At 43.7% G+C, this 23,257-nt stretch overlaps 1 protein-coding gene across 13 annotated transcripts in view; it reads left to right on the forward strand.

The window, feature by feature from the left end:
- The window catches only part of LOC113255376 (protocadherin gamma-C5), a 169,513-nt gene that overhangs the window by 39,249 nt on the left and 107,007 nt on the right, over nucleotides 1–23,257 (forward strand). For 2 of the 13 annotated variants that reach the window (XM_048221037.2, XM_048221039.1), the window contains exon 1: nucleotides 17,554–22,423. The exons of 8 other annotated variants lie outside the window; for them this stretch is intronic. In XM_048221037.2, coding sequence (XP_048076994.1) covers nucleotides 20,015–22,423 — 2,409 coding nt within the window. In that variant the 5' untranslated portion in view covers nucleotides 17,554–20,014. Of the gene's footprint in view, nucleotides 1–3,800; nucleotides 6,579–9,173; nucleotides 12,190–12,248; nucleotides 17,080–17,553; nucleotides 22,424–23,257 lie in introns of those variants that run through there. 3 more of the 13 variants (XM_048221032.2, XM_048221038.2, XM_048221021.2) reach the window with 3 other exon arrangements.

The following is a 23,257-nucleotide window of genomic DNA, read 5'->3' on the forward strand; positions in this document are numbered from 1 at the left end:
ATCTCTTGAGAATAAATGAGAATCTCCTTTATAACCTGAAATTGTCAGTCTTCTTTAAGATAATACTGACTTGATGCCTTTAAATTAGGTACGAAAGGTAATATATGTTTCTCTAAATCAATATTGTGATATTTACATCTCAGCAGTTATTGTAGAATTATTTATTTCAAGATTCCAAATGTATATGACTAAGAGATTCCGGTCACACACATTTTCAAATCTGATTTGTTTGGATGTTTGTGATATAATCCTTTGATGGTTTTAATCAAAATTTAATAGTGAATAAGGTGCCTGGCTGGCACAGGTGCATTCAGTTTCAGCTCAGGTAATGATCTCAGGGTCTTGAGGTTGGTCCCCAAGTCAAACTCCACACTCAGCGCAGAGTCTGCATAAGACTCTGTCCCCCTCTCCCTTTGTCCCTACATCCTGTGCTCTCTCTCTCTCTCTCTCAAATAAATAAATAAATATAAAAAGAACTTAATAGTATGTAATTTTAAAGAACTTGAAACTTGGATATCGGTCATGGGAGTCAGATTGTCTCATACAAGTATTAAGATTTGTTTCATATGGTCTGAGAGTGTAAATGTTATTTCTTATATCACCAGTTCTGGATGATTTAAACCACATTTTGAAAAAAAATAAACTACATGCATTTATAAGCAAAGCTCACTAACTGGGTTTTGTGGATAGTAGGCTGGTTTATATTATTCTCTTATCTGCTCACTCACTAACTGGGGGAGTATAGGATGGTTTATTTTATTCTCTTATCTGAAGTACCTATGTCCATTTCATTTAAAGAGATAAAATACTTTATTGGGAAAGTTATCAGATTTTACTCTCAGTAATATTCATTCATGTGGACTGACCAAGTGTTAAATCGTAGTACTCATGGAATTTGCTAAATTCTGACTGAGGCTCTCTGACTTACATACCATATAGATAATTGTTAATAAGATAAACAGTCTAAGATTTTGAGTATATACTGAATTTTGAAGCATCAGGGGAAAAAGTACCAAATTATTGGGCTAGTTTATCATCTGTGAAAACAACCCATCTGATCAAACTTCTATTGAGGTAGCAGTTGTCAACGGGAAGGAGTAAAATTTCAGAGAGCGATAGAAAATACCTGCATCTTTGCCTGGGAATTAAAACCCAAACAGAACTCCAAACAAATGTCTTCTCATTAGAAAAAAGTTCCATAAAGAAATGAGAGAAGATTGGGTCAGTTAAGCATCTGCCTTCAGCTCGGGTCATGATCCCAGGGTTGTGGGATGGAGCCCTTCCTTGTGCTCCCTGCTCAGCAGGGGAGCCTGCTTCTCCCTCTTCCTCTGCCTGCCACTCCCCCTGCTTGTGCTCTGTCTCTTGTCAAATAAATACATAGAATCTTTAAAAGAGAGAAAGAAAGGAGAGAAGATGAATAACTTAATGTCTGGGAAGTCAGTTAGACTTTCCACAGAATTTTTTTCCATAGAATTTGTTTATGCAAGTACAAAAATGAAGGTCGATTCTTCCCAATAAGTCAATCAATAAAAATGTACTTCCTTTAAAACTGTAAACTTATTTCAATTTTATATAGTAAGCTTATGTTATATTTAATGTATCTTAGTGATCTAGTAGAGATCTTTAATATTTAAATTTATGTTGTAGAATAACATAGAAAACTTGATTGCTAGAGATAATACAGCCAGTTACTCCCTAATGTATGCTTTATGTTCAGAGTATGTTCATCATCTTATTTATCTAGATCTTAGTTAATTAGCTCCAAAGAAGTTATCCAGAGACCTCTTTTAAAATAGTAGAATAGGGGCACCTGGGTGGCGCAGTCGTTAAGCGTCTTCCTTCGGCTCAGGGCGTGATCCCGGCGTTGTGGGATCGAGCCCCACATCAGGCTCCTCCGCTATGAACCTGCTTCTTCCTCTCCCACTCCCCCTGCTTGTGTTCCCTCTCTCGCTGGCTGTCTCTATCTCTGTCACATAAATAAATAAAATCTTTAAAATAAAATAAAATAAAATAAAATAGTAGAATAAGAAACAAATGTGAAGATGACCCTATGAATTTTGAAGTGTTAGGTAGAAAAAGATCACGACATCTGGAACTGTAATATCTAGACCCAAAATTTTGTTTGAAAATGTCTGTCATGATCTTTAATGACTTTGCTTACATCAACAGAAAGTTCAAAATTACTACGAAACAAATAGTATTTAACTTCTACTTATGGAATTAATGTGTAATACTCATTTGGCTCCTTTGAACAAAAAATTATTTTATCTACTTGGTAAAGAAAACATGGCTATAAATTGATAGATTGAAACAATTTCATTCAAAGTATTGCCTATATTTTGCACCAGTGCCATCAGAGAGCAGAAATAGATTGCTTAGTTAGAAAATCCCCAAGAAATAAGCTAAGAAGCATTTTCAATGTTACTTCTGATTTCTCCTCCTGGTGCTGCTATCTACTCCCCTAGAGCTTAAAATAATTTGCAAAGCAAGGTTATTTCTTTTTTTTTAAGTTTATGTATTTATTTATGTAAGTAATCTCTACACACAACATGGGGCCTGAGCTTACAACCCTGAAATCGAGAGTTGTGTGCTCTTCTGAGTCAGTCAGGCACCCCATAAGGTAAGTTTATTTCTTGCCAGGTGTTCATTTCAGGACAGGTAACTCTTTTCTTCTGCAACTATGTGGACAGAATTTTATTCCTATCAGCTAGGAGTAACCTCAGATCCATCAACAATTGAGTTTTACTTAATTAACATCAATGGAACAATTGGTACCCTTAAGAATCTTCTCAGGACAGTGTATGCTCAAAGCCTATCTGGAGCCCCATCTTTTTTTCAGTTATTCTAGAATCGGGTAGGATGATCATTTGAATTGCATAATGAAGAGAAGCAGTCAACACCCACTTTCTTATGAATCCACAGGCAGTAGAATCTCTGCAAATTCCTGCCTTCTACGCAAAATGAGTTGCTTCTATAGCTGATTGTTCCTGCTTCGATTATCACCTCCTCTCTAATGGCAGTTTTTGAGCATAAACCATCAACCAAGGCAGATGATTTTCTTTTTTCTTCTCAGAACACTGTAAGTGAGGATATTTGTATTCCAACAATGGTTTTACTACTATATAGTCAAGGAAGTCAAGGACAAGGCAATTCCCTCTCATTTTAAAAATCATTAAAATGAAGGTATTGGACTAAATCATCTCTAAGATTTCCTCCAGTCAAAAACTTTATTAAATTACCTCTCTGTATTCTAAAGAAAAATTTGACTCTGTGAGTCTTACATAGTGGTGTCTAGAACATAGTAGGTATTCAATATTATTGAATTAATTTATTATACTCTGATGTAAACAGTTTCTATATAACATCTTTCTTATGTATATATACACATATCTTTTCAAAATAAAATCACACTTTTCCAGCAAACGCTGATTTTACTATGTTCTATGAAGCCTGAGGCAGTACCCAATATCATTTCAAAGTTGAAATGCAGGGGCGCCTGGGTGGCGCAGTCGTTAAGCGTCTGCCTTCGGCTCAGGGCGTGATCCCGGAGTTATGGGATCGAGCCCCACGTCAGGCTCCTCCGCTATGAGACTGCTTCTTCCTCTCCCACTCCCCCTGCTTGTGTTCCCTCTCTCGCTGGCTGTCCCTATCTCTGTCGAATAAATAAATAAAATATTTATTAAAAAAAAAGTTGAAATGCAAAACAAAAAATTTTAAAAATTATCTGGGATTAGTAAGCATCATGAACATTGTTGCATTAATTCATTTTCATGAAATATATTTTTAAATAATATCAAAGATATATAAATCGAAGAAACATAAATGGAAGGATTTTGAAGGATAAAACAACTTTCTGAAAAATCAGTTATTTTGCTTCAGTATGGTGCAGTAACTTAGTAAGGACTCTGAGCGCCGCTGTTCACCAGCCAGGGGGAAATGGTGCAAAAGATCCGCCAGAACCACTGAGCTTTTACCGTACAAAGAAACACCAGATTGAGACAAACTCTCTTCCAAGCTGCATCAAGCTGCATCAAACTCAGGTCTCTTATATTAGATTCTGGGCTGCTTTTACGGATACAAAAGATTCCACGCGGACACACTGGCATCCAGAAGCACAATAGGAGGTAGCCTGGTGTCTAAACAAGATCAGCACAACAATGGCGGCTCTGCAGAGGGGTCCGGACTACAGAAGATTCATCCTGATCTCCATCCTCCTGGGGACCCAGAGGGAAGCTTGGGCAAGACACATTCTCTACTCCGTGCCAGAGGAGACAGACAAAGGGTCTTTTGTGGGTAACATTGCTAAGGATCTGGGCCTGGAGCCTGGGGAACTGACGGAGCGCGGAGTCCGCATCGTCGCCAGAGGTAGGACGCAGCTTTTTGCTTTGAATCCGCGAAGCGGCAGCTTGGTCACCGCAGACAGAATAGACCGGGAGGAGCTCTGTGCTCAGAGTGCGCGGTGCCTAGTGAACTTTAACATCCTGATGGATAAAATGAATCTTTACCCTGTAGAAGTGGAAATAATAGATGTTAATGACAATGCTCCTAGATTCTTGACGGAAGAGATGACTGTAAAAATAACGGAGAACACAGCTCCTGGGGTGCGGTTTCCGTTAAATGAGGCTCTGGATCCAGATGTGGGCACGAACTCCCTCCAGAGCTACCAGCTCAACCCCAATCATCACTTCTCCCTGGTTGTGCAGACTGGAGACGATGGAGCCAAATATCCAGAATTAGTGCTGGAAAGGGTGCTGGATCGAGAGGAAGAGGCAGTTCACCACTTACTCCTTACAGCCTCTGACGGTGGCGACCCACCCCTATCCCAAACTGCCCACATCCAAGTAACAGTGGTGGATGTGAACGATCACGCGCCAGTCTTCTCTTTGCCTCAGTACCAAGTAACTGTCCCTGAGAACGTTCCAGTGGGCACAAGATTGCTCACGGTACATGCTGTTGACCTGGATGAGGGAGTCAATGGGGAAGTGACATATTCTTTCCGGAAAATAACTCAGAAGATTCTGCAGATATTCCAACTGAACCCTCATACAGGAGAATTATCAACTTTAGAAGGGCTAGATTATGAAGAGTCCAGCTACTATGAAATGCAAGTTCAGGCTCAGGACGGTGCTGGTAGTATGACAAGGGCTAAAGTAATGATCACAATTTTAGATGTGAATGACAATGCCCCAGAAGTTACTGTCACATCTGTAAGCAACTCAATCCCTGAAGACATTCCTCCTGGAACCATAGTTGCTCTTTTCTACCTTCAAGATCGAGATTCCGGCAAGAATGGTGAAGTGGCCTGCACTATTTCAGAAAATCTGCCTTTTAAATTAGAAAGATCAATAGACAATTACTATAGGTTGATGACAGCGAAAAACCTAGACCGGGAAAAATGCTCTGTGTATAACATCACACTGAAAGCCACAGATGGTGGAACCCCACCCTTGTCCTCAGAAACTCACATCTCCATGAATGTGGCAGATACCAACGACAACCCGCCTGCCTTCCCCCAGTCCTCCTATTCTGTCTACATCCCTGAAAACAACCCCAGAGGTGCCTCTATCTTCTCTGTGACTGCACATGACCCGGACAGCCACGAGAATGCTCAAGTCACTTACTCCTTGTCTGAAGACTCTCTCCAGGGGGCTTCCCTATCCTCCTATGTGTCCATCAACTCTGACACCGGCATTCTGTATGCGTTGCACTCCTTCGACTATGAGCAGTTCCGTGACCTGCAGTTGAGAGTGACTGCGCACGACAGCGGGGACCCACCGCTTAGCAGCAATGTGTCCTTGAGTATATACATTGTGGACCAGAATGACAACACACCAGAGATCCTGTACCCCACCCTGCCCACTGACGGTTCCACCGGCGTGGAGCTGGCACCCCGATCCGCAGAGCCCGGCTACCTGGTCACCAAGGTGGTGGCGGTGGACAGAGACTCGGGCCAGAACGCCTGGCTGTCCTACCGCCTGCTCAAGGCCAGCGAGCCAGGGCTTTTCGCGGTGGGGCTGCACACGGGCGAGGTGCGCACGGCGCGGGCCCTGCTGGACAGAGACGCGCTCAAGCAGAGCCTGGTGGTGGCGGTGCAGGACCACGGCCAGCCCCCTCTCTCGGCCACCGTCACGCTCACTGTGGCCGTGGCCGACAGCATCCCGGACGTCCTGGCCGATCTGGGCAGCATTAGGACCCCCGGCGACCCAGATGATTCGGACCTCACGCTGTACCTGGTGGTGGCGGTGGCCGCAGTGTCCTGCGTCTTCCTCGCCTTTGTCATCGTGCTGCTGGCGCTCAGGCTGAGGCGCTGGCACGCGTCGCGCCTGCTCCAGGCTTCAGGAGGCGGGCTGGTGGGCGTGCCGGCCTCGCACTTTGTGGGCGTGGACGGGGTGCGGGCTTTCCTACAGACCTATTCGCATGAGGTCTCGCTGACCGCGGACTCGCGGGAGAGTCACGTTATCTTCCCCCAGCCCAACTATGCGGACATGCTCCTCAGTTTGGAGACCTGTGAGAAAAAAGATCCTTTATTAAACTCCATAGATTTTCGTGAATGTAAGGATGAAGCAGAAAATATTCAGGTGAGTTCACTGATTCCTTTATATTTTCAAGGAATTATGTTTTGTGTAATTTATTGTTTCGTGAAAGAAGTGTTTTGAACATGTGGTGAAAAATCTTCAAAGAGGTAAACCAAGTTCAATGATTTATTTCAGTGGTGATACTTTAATATAGAAAAACTTGGTGGCATAGGTTTTGGTGTCCTTTCCATAGTGAAAGCCTGTGGACAAGATTGTGAATAATGGACTATCACATTTTTATATCTTTCACCTATTTTCCACTCAGTGTTCTTAATTCATGTGTTTTATAAATGAGAATGAATTGTTATATCTTTCCCATTGCCCTAGGTTATCAAGAGGTTACCCATTAGGTTATCCACCTCCCCTCTGGTAACCATTAGTTTGTTCTCAATAGTTAAGAGTCCATTTCTTGGGGGTGCCTGGGTGGCTAAGTCAGTTAAGCATCCAGCTGTTGATCTCAGCTCAGCTCTTGATCTTAGGGTCGTTAGTTCAAGTCCTGCCCTGCCTTGGGCTCCATGTGGGCATGGAGCGTACTTAAAAAAAAAAAAAAGTCTGTTTCTTGGCTTGTCTCTCTCTCTTGTTTTTCCTTGCTCATTTGTTCATTTCTTAAATTCACATATGAGTGAAATCATATATTTGTCTTTCACTGATTTATTTCACCTAGCATTATAATCTCTAGCTCCATCCATGTCTTCGTAAATGGCAAGATTTCATTTTTATGGCTGAATAATAGTTCATTGTGTGTGTGTATATACAACACATCTTCTTTATCCATTCATCAGTCAGTGAACACTTAGGCTGTTTCCATAATTTGGCTAGTTTAAATAATGGTGCTATAAACATAGGGGGGCATGTATCCCTTTGAATTAGTGTTTTTGTATCTTGGCAAATACCCAGTAGCACCATTACTGGATCATAGGATGGTTCTATTTTTAACTTTTTGAGGAACCTCCATATTGTTTTCTACAGTGACTGCATCAGATTGCATTCTCGTCAACAGTGTAAGAGGGCTACTTTTTCTCCACATCCTTACCAGCACTTGTAATTTCTTGTGTTTTTTATTTTAGCCATTATGACAGGTGTGAGGTGATATTTCGCTTCTTGACATATTTAAAGCATAATTGTCTATTAAAGTTAGCTTCTGCTAGGTTAGACTAATGCCTAAAGAATGAAATGTGTGGGATGCCTGGGTGGCTCAGTCCCTTTGGCTCAGGTCATGATCTCAGGGTCCTGGGATGGACCCCTGAGTGGGGCTTCATGCTCAGCGGGGAATCTGCTTTTCCCTCTCCCTCTGCTCCCCCCCCCATGCTCTCTTTCTCTCACTCTCCCTCAAATAAATTCTTAAATAAAAGAATGAAATGTGTGCATTAAGCTTCACTAAGATCTATATCAATGACATGGACCTAATGAAACAATAAAGGTTATTGTCTGAAACCAATAAAATATGACATTAAATAAAATATCATTTCAGGTGGCACCTGTGAAATAAGCAGATGTTTTAAAACAAAATTCTATTGTGCTATTTTGTTGGTACAGCCACGTGAAGTGTGTTTGTGGACTCTCCTAGTGGGAGATTGGGGGTGCTTGCTTTATGAAACAACCATATACTCAAGTCCTAGACCAGAAATTGATTCAACTTGTTGGATCTCCTGAAAAATTCAGTTACAAATAACCCAATCTGGGGTTAACTACTTTTTTTATTCATTATAGAACATTTCAGTAAAGGCCAGTATATCAGTTGATTAGCAACTAGAAGGGGTGGATGACAATTAATCTTCTTTACTTGGATCTACTTCTTTACTAGGAACTATGCAAAATATTATTCCTCTTGTAACTTTGAAGACTGATGTTACATTTTGTAACCAGGAAAATAATTGTGCAATAGGAAGGAGGGGGATAGGCTAACTCTTTCCTGGCTATGTTTAAACTTTCGAGTACTAAATGAAAGGACTTTTTTTTGAACACAGCATTGTATGTGGTGGTATTTTGCATAAAAGGGGATGTGCAGTAGTGTGGAAGTATGTTTCATATATTTTTCAGTGTTCAGATGTATAATCACTTGGGGAGAAGACAATATTACTGACAACTTTGTGAGGCGGGAATATGATTAACAGCTATTTTGAAAAGGAAAATCCCCCAACCAGATTCATTAGATACTTAATAATATTTTTAAACAAAGGAAAGAAGCCACCACTAAATTCAGTATGCTATTGCAATGAATATTCTAAGGACTATTTCATCAGTTGAGGTCATCATGAGTGTTGTATTTAAGCACGCAAGTGAGAACCAGTACCTCACTGCCGTAGACCAGGGTTAGCTACTTTGGATTTGAAGGCAAAATATATCTCTCTGGTAACTTTGAAGGTTGATGTTATATATTATAACCAGGAAAATAATTGTGCAATGCAAAGGAAAGGGAATAGGCTAACGATATTACGGCTATAGTTTCCTTAACTGATAGAAGTGTATGTCAGATAATATTACTATAAAGAAATAGTTGAAACTATTTTGAAAAAAAGAAGGGTTTAGAGGTAAGTATAAATTGTGGCCTTTTAAAGACAATCTCAGCATTATTGATGCTTTCTGAAAAATTGAAATAAATCAACATAGAGATACCCAAAAAAGAAAGAAATCAAGAAAAACAGGAACAAGGAAAGAAGGATAGAACTTTATTCATATATTGCTAATTAATAAGTATTCAAAATTACTGTACTCTGAGATCATTTAGGCCAAGTCTGTGTTATAGTCATCCATTACAGTGTGGATTTGAAGATGGAGGAATAATTATGCAACATATTGATTACCCTGAAAACCTGGAAATTTAGGATATTTGTGTAGCTAATAATACGAATCAATCGTCATTAAGTATATAAACATATAAAAATAATTTGTTCAGTTAGGCTCAGGACTGTAATTTTTGTAGCTGGTTAAACCTGAGCAGCAGAGGCTGCAGTTTCCTAGTGCAGACTGTGGGCGCCGCTGTTGGCCAAAATGGAGAGCTTGGGCACTGGCGATCTCCTCGCGCAGCCGCAGCGCACTTTCCCTGTCGGACTCGCTAGCCCGAGCCTTTACACCACTTCCTCCTCTGGAGAAGAAGAAACCCTGACCCTCACACAGGACTTACAGCCTGTTCGGAGCTCCGGACATCTGCAGCACAGAGATTATTTGTAATCCGGCGTCTCCAGGCCGGTGAGCAACCTGAGGGGAGCAAAGAGGGATGGGGAGCGGCGCTGCGGAGAGGGGCTGGGCTGAGAGGCGGCCAGTGCTCTTTCCCTTGCTGCTGTCTTTGTTCTGCCCGGCGCTCTCTGAGCAGATCCGCTACAGGATTCCCGAGGAAATGCCCGAGGGCTCGGTGGTGGGGAACCTCGCCAAGGATTTGGGACTGAGCGCGCATGAGTTACCGACTCGACAACTGCGCATCAGTTCGGAGAAGGCTTACTTCACTGTGAGCGCCAAGAGCGGGGAGTTACTTGTGGGCAGCAGGCTAGACCGGGAGCAGATCTGTGGGAAGAAGGCAGCCTGTACTCTGGAATTTGAGGCTGTTGCTGAAAATCCGTTGAACTTTTATCACGTGAGTGTGGACATCGAAGATATTAATGACCATACCCCAAAATTCACGCAAACTTCTTTTGACCTGCAAATAAGTGAGTCTACAAAGCCTGGGGCACGATTTATTTTAGGATCTGCCCATGATGCAGATATTGGTACCAACTCACTACAGAATTACCAGCTCAATCCCAGTGATCATTTCTCACTCGTGAATAAAGAGAAACTAGATGGCAGTAAATACCCTGAGCTAGTACTAAAGATGCCTTTAGACCGGGAAGAACAGAAATCCTATCAGTTGACCTTGACTGCGTTGGACTGCGGGGATCCACCCCTTAGTAGTACTGCCCAGATACAGGTCCTAGTGACTGATGCCAATGATAACCCTCCAGTGTTCAGCCAAGAGCTATACAGGGTGGGCGTTCCGGAAAACGTGCTTCCGGGCACCCCTGTGCTTCGAGTGATGGCCACTGACCAGGATGAGGGTGTCAATGCCCAGATCACCTTCTCTTTCTCTGAAGCAGGCCAGATCACCCAGTTTGACCTGAATTCTATTACCGGGGAAATTACTATTCTAAATACCTTAGATTTTGAGGAAGTCAAAGAATATTCCATAGTTTTGGAAGCAAGGGATGGTGGAGGAATGATTGCTCAATGTACCGTGGAGATAGAGGTCCAAGACATAAACGACAATTTCCCAGAAGTGGTATTCCAATCTCTGAGGGATATTATTATGGAGGATACCAAGCTGGGAACACACGTTGCTTTGCTTAAAATCCGTGACAAGGATTCTGGACACAACGGAGAAGTTATTTGTAAATTAGAAGGTGATGTTCCATTTAAAATAGTCTCGGCTTCGATAAACACCTATAAATTAGTGACAGATGGAGTTCTAGACCGAGAGCAGACCCCTGAGTACAATATCACTATCACAGCCACCGACAGGGGCAAGCCTCCCCTTTCCTCTAGCTCAAGCGTCACCCTACACATTGGCGATGTCAACGACAACGCGCCAGTTTTCGAACAGCCTTCTTACGTGGTCCATGTGGCTGAGAACAATCCTCCTGGAGCATCCATCGCACAAGTCAGCGCCTCCGACCCCGACCTGGGACACAACGGCCACGTCTCCTACTCCATCGTGGCCAGCGACCTGGAGCCACGGGCGCTGGCGTCCTACGTGTCCGTGAGCGCGCAGAGCGGCGTGGTGTTCGCGCAGCGCGCCTTCGACCACGAGCAGCTGCGCGCCTTCGAGCTGACCCTGCAGGCCCGCGACCAGGGCTCGCCCGCGCTCAGCGCCAACGTGAGCCTGCGCGTGTTGGTGGACGACCGCAACGACAACGCGCCGCGGGTGCTGTACCCGGCGCTGGGGCCCGACGGCTCGGCGCTCTTCGACACGGTGCCGCGCGCCGCGCAGCCTGGCTACCTGGTCACCAAGGTGGTGGCGGTGGACGCCGACTCGGGACACAATGCCTGGCTGTCGTACCACGTGCTGCAGGCCAGCGAGCCGGGACTCTTCAGCCTGGGGCTGCGCACGGGCGAGGTGCGCACGGCGCGTGCTTTGGGCGACAGGGACGCGGCCCGCCAGCGCCTGCTGGTCGCTGTGCGGGATGGGGGACAGCCGCCCCTCTCGGCCACAGCCACGCTGAACCTGGTTTTCGCTGACACCCTTCAAGAGGCGCTCCCAGATGTCAGCGACCGTCCTACACTCTCTGACCCCCAGGCAGAGCTGCAGTTTTACCTGGTGGTAGCGTTGGCCTTGATCTCAGTACTTTTCCTCCTGGCGGTGACTCTGGCCATCGCCTTGCACCTTCGTCGCTCCTCTAGCCTCACCACCTGGGGCTGCTTTCAGCCTGGTCTGTGTGTCAAGTCAGGACCTGTGATTCCTCCCAACTACAGTGAAGGGACTTTGCCTTATTCCTACAATTTGTGCGTGGCCCATACTGGAAAGACGGAGTTTAATTTTCTAAAGTGCAATGAGCAGTTGAGTTTAGAACAAGACATACTTTGTGGTGATTCATCTGGGGCCTTATTTCCACTTTGCAAATCCAGTGAGTCAACCTCCCATCTGGTGAGTTTCTTTTAAGCATAACCTGCTTCTTATGATATAACCCAATTCTTTATGTTCATGGGAAAATATACAATTTGTACATCTAAAAGTTTCTCTAAAAAGTCAAAAAGCTATCATATCATTCTTCAAGGGAAGTTGAAGTAGGAGCAGTTATGTCTCTTTTAGGGATGTCTTACCAGGCTCAGATCTATGAAGCAGTTAGAGGGTGGTTTTATCTAGGAAGGAAATCATGTTATAGGCTATCTCCTAAAAGCTAATGAAATTTTTTCCTAAGTTTTTCTTCCTATTATCTAATATACTTTTTTGGGGCTGGATATAGTATAAATGTAAAAGTGGGTAGTCATTTAAATAAACCTTTAAAGCAAAAAATTAAACTAAAATTAGACTTTTTTCATAACTGATTTAACTGTTTTGTTTCTTTTATTTACTTCTTTTTGTTTCAAAGCCTCCTAGAATAAAGTATCTTAACCGGGATTTTTATGTAGATGGGCACATTCCAATTGTATTCAATGAACTGTGTGTGTGTTTAAAAGCATTTTACTTACCAGTAAGACCAGTATGCTTACCAGAAGATAAAAGCATTTTCTTTAACTTGCAGCATAGGTTTTTCACACACACCTATATAATTTTAAATTGTCTTTTTTGCAGCCCAAATATAGCCAGAGGCCTTCTAGTCATTCTACTATCTCTAGGAGAAAGATGTCCTGAATTTTTCAAATTTTAGACAAAATTGCCAATCTGATGTGCATACAAGTGATATATGTATATATATGATATATATATAAGATTTATCTTTGACATTTGTCATCTTTAGCTAGGTTTCTGTTAGCAAATGCTCAGTTACTGGCCACTTCACAAACTGCTGAAGAAAAGAGACATAATTTTCTTTGTAGTGATACTTTTTGACTGCTTGATGACAATTATGTGTTCCCTTTTTGTGGTTCTCTTGATCAAAATACTATGTAAGGGGGCGCCTGGGTGGCTTAGTCAGTTAAGCATCTGACTCTTGATTTCGACTCAGGTCATGTTCTCAGGATTGTTAGATCCAGCTCCATGCTCAGTGCGGAGTCTGCTTGAGATTGTTTTTATTAAAAAATACTAATTAAGGTAAAATTAACTTTAGAATATATGTCTTATGAAGTTAATTAAGTCTGCTTTAAAATGTAATCATCTCTCATTTGTGGAAGAGTAGGATGGAGATATGCTTTTCATTGTGTATTCATTTGTATTTTTAAAATATTGTCTATTCAAATAGGAAATAATACATAATTTAAATAAAGTAGCAAATCAAGGGTGCCTGGGGCACCTGGATGGCTCAGTCCCTTAAGCATCTGCCTTCAACTCAGGTCATGACCTCAGGGTCTATCAGGGAGTCTGCTTGTCCCTCTCCTTCCTCCTCTGCTCCTCCAGCCACTCACACTCTCTCTAAAATAAAATAAAATAAAATAAAATAAAATAAAATAAAATAAAACAAAATAAAATAAAATAAAATAAAATAAAATCTTAAAACAAAACAAAACAAGGGGGCCTGGCTGGCTCAGTTGGTAGAGCATGCAATTTTGGATCTTGGGGTTGTGAGTTTGAGCCCCACCTGGGAGTAGAGATTACTTAAAAATAAATAAATAAATGAAATAGCAAACTAACATAATCTCTGACGATACTTGAAAGTAAAAGCATTTATCCTGGTAAAACTTCACAATATTAATTTGAAAACATTATCAATATATAATTAAAACAGCATTTTTAAAAGAAAATTTAAAAAAGCAACAACTCTACTGAAAGCTTACTATAATGATTAACTGGTTTACATCAAATACAACATCTTCTGAGTCAATCATATTCAACAGTTCTACTCGAGTCTAAAAATGAATTTATTTCCAGTGACAACTGGAGGCCTTACGTATTTGACAATAGATTTACAATAAAGCTTAGCCATAGTAAGAAATAAAATTTTAATGATTTACGTTTTAAGAGTAAATGTGTTCCAGAAATTTGAGTAATGTGAGACTACCCCATAAATCTTTCGGGTTCATTTAATAACCCTTTGTAAAACTTTAACCCTACTTACTCCGATGCTTCTTGGCCACAACTTTTAAAATATGAATTCAGAGACAAATAAAATAAATTCAAAACATACTATAAAAGGCAAGTATTTTTTCTCTCTCAATAACTTAGTATATACACTATTACATATCTAAGAGGGTGCAGTAACTGCTTCGGACTCTAAGCGCCGCTGTTCACCTATTTGGAGATAAATTTAACCAAAAGCCTTCCGGTTACTAAAGGCTCGGATCTCACAAAGACCCGCAGATCCCACAAACCAACTGCAGGGCTGCAGTGAAACTCTGTCCCTACATCTGAGACACTCCAGTTTTCTATGAAATGATCTCCATACGTGCAGCAAAAAGGTAAACAAGACACATATGCCCAATGAGGATTCTGAGTGGATTCAGGAGTGAGAGAACAATGGCCGCTCCAAAGAATTACCAGAGAGGCACCGAGCTGGTCCTGCTGTGCGCGCTCTGGGGCACGCTATGGGAAATTGGGAGAGGACAGATCCACTATTCGGTGCCAGAAGAGAGCGACAAAGGATCCTTTGTGGGTAACATCTCCAAGGACCTGAATCTGGAGTCACAAGAGCTGGCGAAGCACGGAGTCCGCATCGTCTCCAGAGGTAGGACGCAGCTTTTTGCTCTGAACCAGAAAACTGGCGGCTTGCTCACCGCGGGCAGAATAGACCGGGAGGAGCTTTGTGCTCAGAGCACACAGTGTCTAGTAAATATCAATATCCTGGTTGAGGGCAGAGGAAAACTTTTTGGGGTAGAAATAGAAATCACTGATATCAATGATAATAACCCAAAATTCCAGGTCGAAAATCTGGAAATGAAAATTAACGAGATCTCTCCACCTGGAACACGTTATCCGCTGCCAGAGGCTGTTGACCCGGACGTGGGCATGAATTCCTTACGGAGCTATCAGCTCAGCCCCCATCCCCACTTCTCCCTCGACGTGCAAACTGGAGACGACGGAACTCTGCACCCAGAGCTGGTGCTGGAGCAGGCCCTGGACCGCGAGGAAGAGGCTGCTCACCACCTGGTCCTCATCGCCTGGGATGGCGGTGACCCGCGTCGCTCCAGCACAGTGCACATCCACGTGACAGTGCTGGATACAAATGACAATGCCCCAGTTTTTGCTCTACCGATTTACCGAGTGAAAGTCCCAGAGAATGTGCCCCCGGGCACCCAGCTGCTTACTGTGAGCGCTAGCGACCCCGATGACGGAGCCAATGGAGAAGTGACCTATAGATTCTGGAAAATTAGTGAAAAACAATCTCCGTTATTCCAGCTTAATGAAAATACTGGGGAAATATCAACAGCAGAGAGTCTAGACTATGAAGAATGTGCATTTTATGAAATGGAAATACAAGCTGAAGATGTGGGGGCACTTTTGGGGAGGACCAAAGTGCTCATTTCAGTGCAAGATGTGAATGACAATAGACCGGAAGTGATCATTACATCTCTGTTTAGCCCAGTCTTGGAAAATACTCTTCCTGGAACAGTAATCGCCTTCCTGAATGTGTATGACCGAGACTCCGGGAAGAATGGTCAAGTTGTCTGTAACACACCTCATAATTTACCTTTTCAATTAGAAAAATCAATAGATAATTATTATAGATTGGTGACATGGAAATATCTGGACCGAGAAAAGATCTCTATGTACAATATCACAGTGATGGCCTCAGATCTAGGAACTCCTTCTCTATCTACTGAAACTCATATCACCCTATATGTGGCAGATATCAATGACAATCCACCCACTTTCCCTCAAGTCTCCTATTCAGCCTATATCCCAGAGAACAACCCCAGAGGTGCCACCATCTTCACTGTGATGGCTCACGACCCCGACAGTGGCAGAAATGCCCAGGTGTCTTACTCTGTGACCGAGGACATCATCATGGGGGAGCCTCTCTCCTCCTATGTCTCCATCAACTCAGACACAGGCGTCCTATATGCACTGTGCTCCTTTGACTATGAGCATATACGAGACTTGCAGTTACTGGTGACTGCCAGCGATGGCGGGGACCCTCCACTCAGCAGCAATGTGTCTTTGAGCATATTCGTGCTGGACCAGAATGACAATGCCCCGGAAATCCTGTACCCCGCCCTGCCCACCGACGGTTCCACCGGCGTGGAGCTGGCACCCCGATCCGCAGAGCCCGGCTACCTGGTCACCAAGGTGGTGGCGGTGGATAGAGACTCTGGCCAGAACGCCTGGCTCTCCTACCGCCTGCTCAAGGCCAGCGAGCCAGGGCTCTTCGCGGTGGGGCTGCACACGGGCGAGGTGCGCACGGCGCGGGCCCTGCTGGACAGAGACGCGCTCAAGCAGAGCCTGGTGGTGGCGGTGCAGGACCACGGCCAGCCCCCTCTCTCGGCCACCGTCACGCTCACCGTGGCCGTGGCCGACAGCATCCCGGACGTCCTGGCCGATCTGGGCAGCATCAGGACCCCCGGCGACCCAGACGATTCGGACCTCACGCTCTACCTGGTGGTGGCGGTGGCCGCAGTGTCCTGCGTCTTCCTCGCCTTTGTCATCGTGCTGCTGGCGCTCAGGCTGAGGCGCTGGCACGCGACGCGCCTGCTCCAGGCTTCAGGAGGCGGGCTGGTGGGCGTGCCGGACTCGCACTTTGTGGGCGTGGACGGGGTGCGGGCTTTCCTACAGACCTATTCGCATGAGGTCTCGCTGACCGCGAACTCGCGGGAGAGTCACGTGATCTTCCCCCAGCCCAACTACGTCGACACGCTCATCAGTCTGGAGAGCTGTGAGAAAAATGATTCCTTGCTAACATCCCCAGATTTTCGTCAATGTAAGAACGAAGCTGCTTCTGTTCAGGTGAGTTCAGTTCTTTGTTCACGTTTAATTCTCAGAGGAATTATAATTTTTATAAATTTATATTTTAAAACACACATTGTGGAGATAGTTTAAAATATTTTTTTAAAAAGTGGACCGCGAAGTTTTTGGGTTTAGTGGTGATACTATAAAATTGAGCTCTAATCATGATAGTTTGCTTCATTTGCTTTCCAACGGCTGGACAAGATTGTTTAAATGTCAACTCTCAACCTTTTGAAAATCTTCCATATGAGGGGCACCTGGCTGGCTCAGTCAGTAGAGCCTGAGACTCTCGATCTCAGGGTAGTGAGTTCCAGCCCCACTTTGGGTGTAGAGATTACTTTTAAAAAATACAAAAAATTGGGGCGTCTGGGTGACTGGGTCGGTTGGGCCTCAGACTCTTGGTTTCTGCGTAGGCAGTGATCTCATGGGTTGTTCGATCAAGCAGGGGTGGGGCTCCCTGCTCAGTGAGGAGTCTGCTTGATTATTCTTTCCCTCTGCCCCTCCACCTACTGGTGCTCACACACTCTCTCTCAAATAAGTCTTTTTTAAAGAGAAAAGAAAAACATAAAAAAATAAATTTAAAAAATCCTCCATATGTTGCTATAATTATCACTTATCACTCATCACTTAAAAAGTAGTTACCCAACCACATGAAGTTTGTCTTATATTTAGGAAATATATATATATATATTCCTAATAAAAATTGAGAAAAAAATAACTGAGACTTTTAAATCCTTGTATTGGCTTAGTAAAAGTAAAATACATCTCACAATTTTAAGATTCTGTTTAGGGTTTGAATCTTGAAGGTCTGAAGTTTCCTAGGATTTTGGAGATTTCTTCACCTTAAACCCCTTTTATGAGCCTTGTGTTTGCATCAGTACCCTTGAAAACTTTAATACTTCTTATTATATTACAAAACAGAAATAAATTTGAAAGGGCAGAACTTGGTAGTAGGTGAAACTGATTCCCATATGTGTCAGGGCTCTCCAAGAGCTCATACTAAAGAAGACATAGAATCTAAAGCCTAAAATGTCCATTACCCCCCCAAAAAAAAACCCAAAATAAAAACAACAAAATCATATTTGAAATAAAATATCATTTTGTAAAATACAGAAAACATGTTTTCATAAGTTCCGATGAGTTGTTTTGATTGGACAGCCATGTGAAATGTGCTGTGTTCTCATGGTGAGAGAGTTTGAGAATGTTGGTTTTAAGAAGTTTCATATAAACAGATTCTAAACAAGCTGATCAACTCAATTAAAAATGATTCCATCTGGATTATATATCTTCTGTATTCCTTCTTATAACATTTTAACAGTGCTAACTCTTGATTTGTCATCAGTGAGAATGAAAAACACAATAAAGCATTTGTTAGTTATAAAAAGGGTACTTCCCAAGGATTGTGTAGTGTTTCCTCCTATTTTGCACATACTGTGGGTGGGATTTAACTTCATATTGTCTGTAGTGTTTGGGTGCACAGACCTTTGAGGGGACAACTATATTATTGATACTTCACAATTTTTATTTTTTATTTTTTTAAAGATTTTTATTTATTTGACAGAGAGAGAGACAGTCAGTGAGAGAGCGAACACAAGCAGGGGAGTGGGAGAGGAATAAGCAGGCCTCCAGGGCAGAGCATGGAGCCCCATGTGGGGCTTGATCCCAGGACCCCGGAATCACACCCTGAGAGGAAAGCAGACGAATGAGCCACCCAAGCGCCCCAATTTTTAAGTGTTTGGAAAATTGCCCTGACAAAAGTCCTTATTCTTGTTCAAAACATTCACTGATTGTTAAAAAAAAATTCAACAAATGGAGTAATACAGAACAATTGTCATTTGCCCAGGAAATTTATGTGAATAAACTTACCATAAGCTCAAGTCTAAAGTCATTACTTCAGTATAACATAGATACATAGATATGAAAGTAATGTGATCACCTGAAATATCCTTTTTGTATTGAAGACTAGATAAACATTTTCCGAGTGACTTTTAAGAATGAATTAATATACTATATCGGGTATGACATAATCCAAATAAGTTTTAGACATGAAGAAGAAGGTAGAGTAAATCATCTCTTGACTACATCATAAGGACAGGTGTTTTTTTGTGTGTGTGAATACTTCCTTAGATAGTCAAAAGAGTAAAAAGAAATTATTTTTAAAAGAGAGTGTTGATATTATCAGAAGAAGTTTGAGGATGTAGGAAATTGCACAACTTTACAGAATAATTTTCAACTGTGTTAGTATTTGCTAATATATGTGATATGAAACAACAATAATGTAGAAATGTTAGGGGAAACATTTAGGAATCAATGAAAGAAGATTGAAATTGTTTCACATATTATACGTAATAAAGAGAAATGATTTTGTGAAGTCAGTAGATGATAAACTCTCTGAGGTCAAGACCCCTGTCTTACTCATTTTTATATCGCCACTGACAAGGGCAGTACTTAGCACAAGGCAAGAGTTCGATGTATGCAGTAGGGTGAAATGGATGGACCCGTATATGTAGGTTTCTAAAAAAAACTCAACATATTTCTAATAATTTGGAAACAAGAGAAAAGGCTTTATAATTTAAAATATTAAATATATTAACATAAAAACATGGCTTGTTCAGTTAGGCACAAGATTGTAATTATTGTAGTGGTTAAACTGAAGCAGCAGAGGCTGCAGTTTCCTAGTGCGGACTGTGAGCGCCGCTGTTGGCCAAAATGGAGAGCTTGGGCACCGGCTATCTCCTCGCGCAGCCGCAGCGCACTTTCCCTGTCGGACTCGCTAGCCCGAGCCTTTACACCACTTCCTCCTCTGGAGAAGAAGAAACCCTGACCCTCACACAGGACTTACAGCCTGTTCGGAGCTCCGGACATCTGCAGCACAGAGATTATTTGTAATCCGGCGTCTCCAGGCCGGTGAGCAACCTGAGGGGAGCAAAGAGGGATGGGGAGCGGCGCTGCGGAGAGGGGCTGGGCTGAGAGGCGGCCAGTGCTCTTTCCCTTGCTGCTGTCTTTGTTCTGCCCGGCGCTCTCTGAGCAGATCCGCTACAGGATTCCCGAGGAAATGCCCGAGGGCTCGGTGGTGGGGAACCTCGCCAAGGATTTGGGACTGAGCGCGCATGAGTTACCGACTCGACAACTGCGCATCAGTTCGGAGAAGGCTTACTTCACTGTGAGCGCCAAGAGCGGGGAGTTACTTGTGGGCAGCAGGCTAGACCGGGAGCAGATCTGTGGGAAGAAGGCAGCCTGTACTCTGGAATTTGAGGCTGTTGCTGAAAATCCGTTGAACTTTTATCACGTGAGTGTGGACATCGAAGATATTAATGACCATACCCCAAAATTCACGCAAACTTCTTTTGACCTGCAAATAAGTGAGTCGACTGTGCCAGGCACTCGGTTTATATTAGAAACAGCGGAAGATGCAGATATTGGCTTAAATGCTCTGCAGATTTATAAACTCTCTCTTAGTCCTATTTTCTCATTGATAAATAAAGAGAAACAAGATGGTAGTAAATACCCAGAACTGGCATTGGAGAAACGTTTAGACCGGGAACAACAGAGTTACCATCATTTAATTCTGACTGCCTTGGATGGTGGGGATCCGCCACTCAGCGGCACCACTGAGCTCCGGATCCAGGTTACTGACGCCAATGATAACGCCCCTGTATTCAGCCAGGACGTATACAGAGTAAGCCTTCGTGAAAATGTGCCCCCAGGCACCGCAGTGGTGCAGGTGTCAGCCACTGACCAAGATGAGGGCATCAACTCTGAAATCACTTACTCCTTCTACAGGACCGGGCGAGTCTTCAGTCTGAATTCAAAGAGCGGGGAAATTACAACTCTTAAGACTCTGGATTTCGAAGAAATCAAGGAATATTCTATAGTGGTGGAAGGGAGAGATGGTGGAGGACTGGCTGCACAATGTACAGTTGAAATTAACATTCAAGATGAAAATGACAACAGTCCAGAAATTACATTCCATTCTCTAGCCGAAATGGTTCTGGAAAACGCACTGCCAGGAACGCCAATTGCTTTAATCAAAACATATGATCGAGATTCTGGGGAGAATGGGGAGGTTAATTGTCGATTAGAGGGTGAAGTTCCTTTTCAGATAATCTCTTCATCCAAAAATTCATATAAGTTAATAATAGACGGGACTCTTGACCGAGAACACACCCCGGAATACAATGTCACCATAACAGCCACTGACAGAGGCAAGCCTCCCCTTTCTTCCAGCACTACCATCACCCTGCACATCACCGATGTCAACGACAACGCGCCTGTTTTCCACCAGGCCTCCTACGTGGTTCACGTGGCCGAGAACAATCCTCCAGGCGCCTCTATTGCGCAAGTCAGCGCCTCCGACCCCGACCTGGGACACAACGGCCGCGTCTCCTACTCCATCGTGGCCAGCGACCTGGAGCCACGGGCGCTGGCGTCCTACGTGTCCGTGAGCGCGCAGAGCGGCGTGGTGTTCGCGCAGCGCGCCTTCGACCACGAGCAGCTGCGCGCCTTCGAGCTGACCCTGCAGGCCCGCGACCAGGGCTCGCCCGCGCTCAGCGCCAACGTGAGCCTGCGCGTGTTGGTGGACGACCGCAACGACAACGCGCCGCGGGTGCTGTACCCGGCGCTGGGGCCCGACGGCTCGGCGCTCTTCGACACGGTGCCGCGCGCCGCGCAGCCCGGCTACCTGGTCACCAAGGTGGTGGCGGTGGACGCCGACTCGGGACACAATGCCTGGCTGTCGTACCACGTGCTGCAGGCCAGCGAGCCGGGACTCTTCAGCCTGGGGCTGCGCACGGGCGAGGTGCGCACGGCGCGTGCTTTGGGCGACAGGGACGCGGCCCGCCAGCGCCTGCTGGTCGCTGTGCGGGATGGGGGACAGCCGCCCCTCTCAGCCACAGCCACACTGCTCCTGGTTTTCGCTGACAGCTTACAGGAGGTGCTTCCGGATGTCAGCGACCGGCCGGCACCCTCTGACCCCCAGGCAGAGCTGCAGTTTTACCTGGTGGTGGCTTTGGCCTTGATTTCCGTGCTCTTCCTCCTCGCGGTGATTCTGGCGGTTGCCCTGCGCCTGCGAAGCTCCTCCAGCGCCACCACCTGGGGCTGCTTTCAGCCTGGTCTGTGTGTCAAGTCAGGACCTGTGGTTCCTCCCAACTACAGTGAAGGGACTTTGCCTTATTCCTACAATCTGTGCGTTGCCCATACTGGAAAGACAGAGTTTAATTTTCTAAAATGTAATGAGCCATTGAGTTCAGGACAAGGTATGCTACTTTGCGGTGATTCATCTGGGGCCTTATTTCCACTGTGTAATACCAGTGAGTCGACTTCCCATCCTGAAACTCTAACTGCGGTGAGTTCTATTTAAGTATCTACTCCTTTTCATCATCTACCCAATTTTTCATGTTTATATGAAAATATATTAGTAAGTTGTCTTAAGGATATTGTAGCCCATCAGAAAGCTGTACTTCCATTTTTTGAGGAGAGTGTTGAGCTGGGAGTAGTTATGTGACGTATAATAGAGTTATCACACCACCTTCAGATTTACAAAGTAGTGTGTTTCCTCCTTGCTTCACAGTAAAAGTATTATATCAATTTCTTACATTTTTTCATAGGTAATGAAATTTACCCAGAATGCCTCATTTATATTTGAGTTTTTTAACATATAAATAAACACTAAATTTAAAGTAGGCAATCATTTGATTTGTCCTTTAAAACAAAGAAACTACTACTAGCCTTCTTTTTCACTGATTTTGCTAATAGAGGTTCCATCTTTCTAAATGTTTATTCCTCATGTCTAGTTGCTTATATCTACTTAGTCATGACTGTTTGAATACTTTAAAACTATAAGAAAAATAGTGTGTGGGAGGGGAGAGGAGGAGAGAGACCCAGTGACTTCATCAGAAGTTCCAATCATTATCTAAATTCCTTCAAATTTTCTTGAATGCAAAATCCTCCTCTTCCTCTTATAGTTAATAGAAGACACTTGACCAAATAAAAGGAAATGCTATTGCCTCTATCACTTGCTATCATTCCTTACCTATATTTTTTGAAGAAAAGGGGGAAAGTCACTGGATTTGTCTTATTATTTGGAACTCTAAACATTAGTGATTAGAGGTTTTCTCATCATCCTTGTATCTGTAGGAGGGAAGGAGAATCCCAAATTTTCCATTTTATGGCAAAAATT

Source organism: Ursus arctos, unplaced genomic scaffold (assembly GCF_023065955.2).
Source record: "Ursus arctos isolate Adak ecotype North America unplaced genomic scaffold, UrsArc2.0 scaffold_5, whole genome shotgun sequence".
Lineage (NCBI taxonomy): Eukaryota > Metazoa > Chordata > Mammalia > Carnivora > Ursidae > Ursus > Ursus arctos.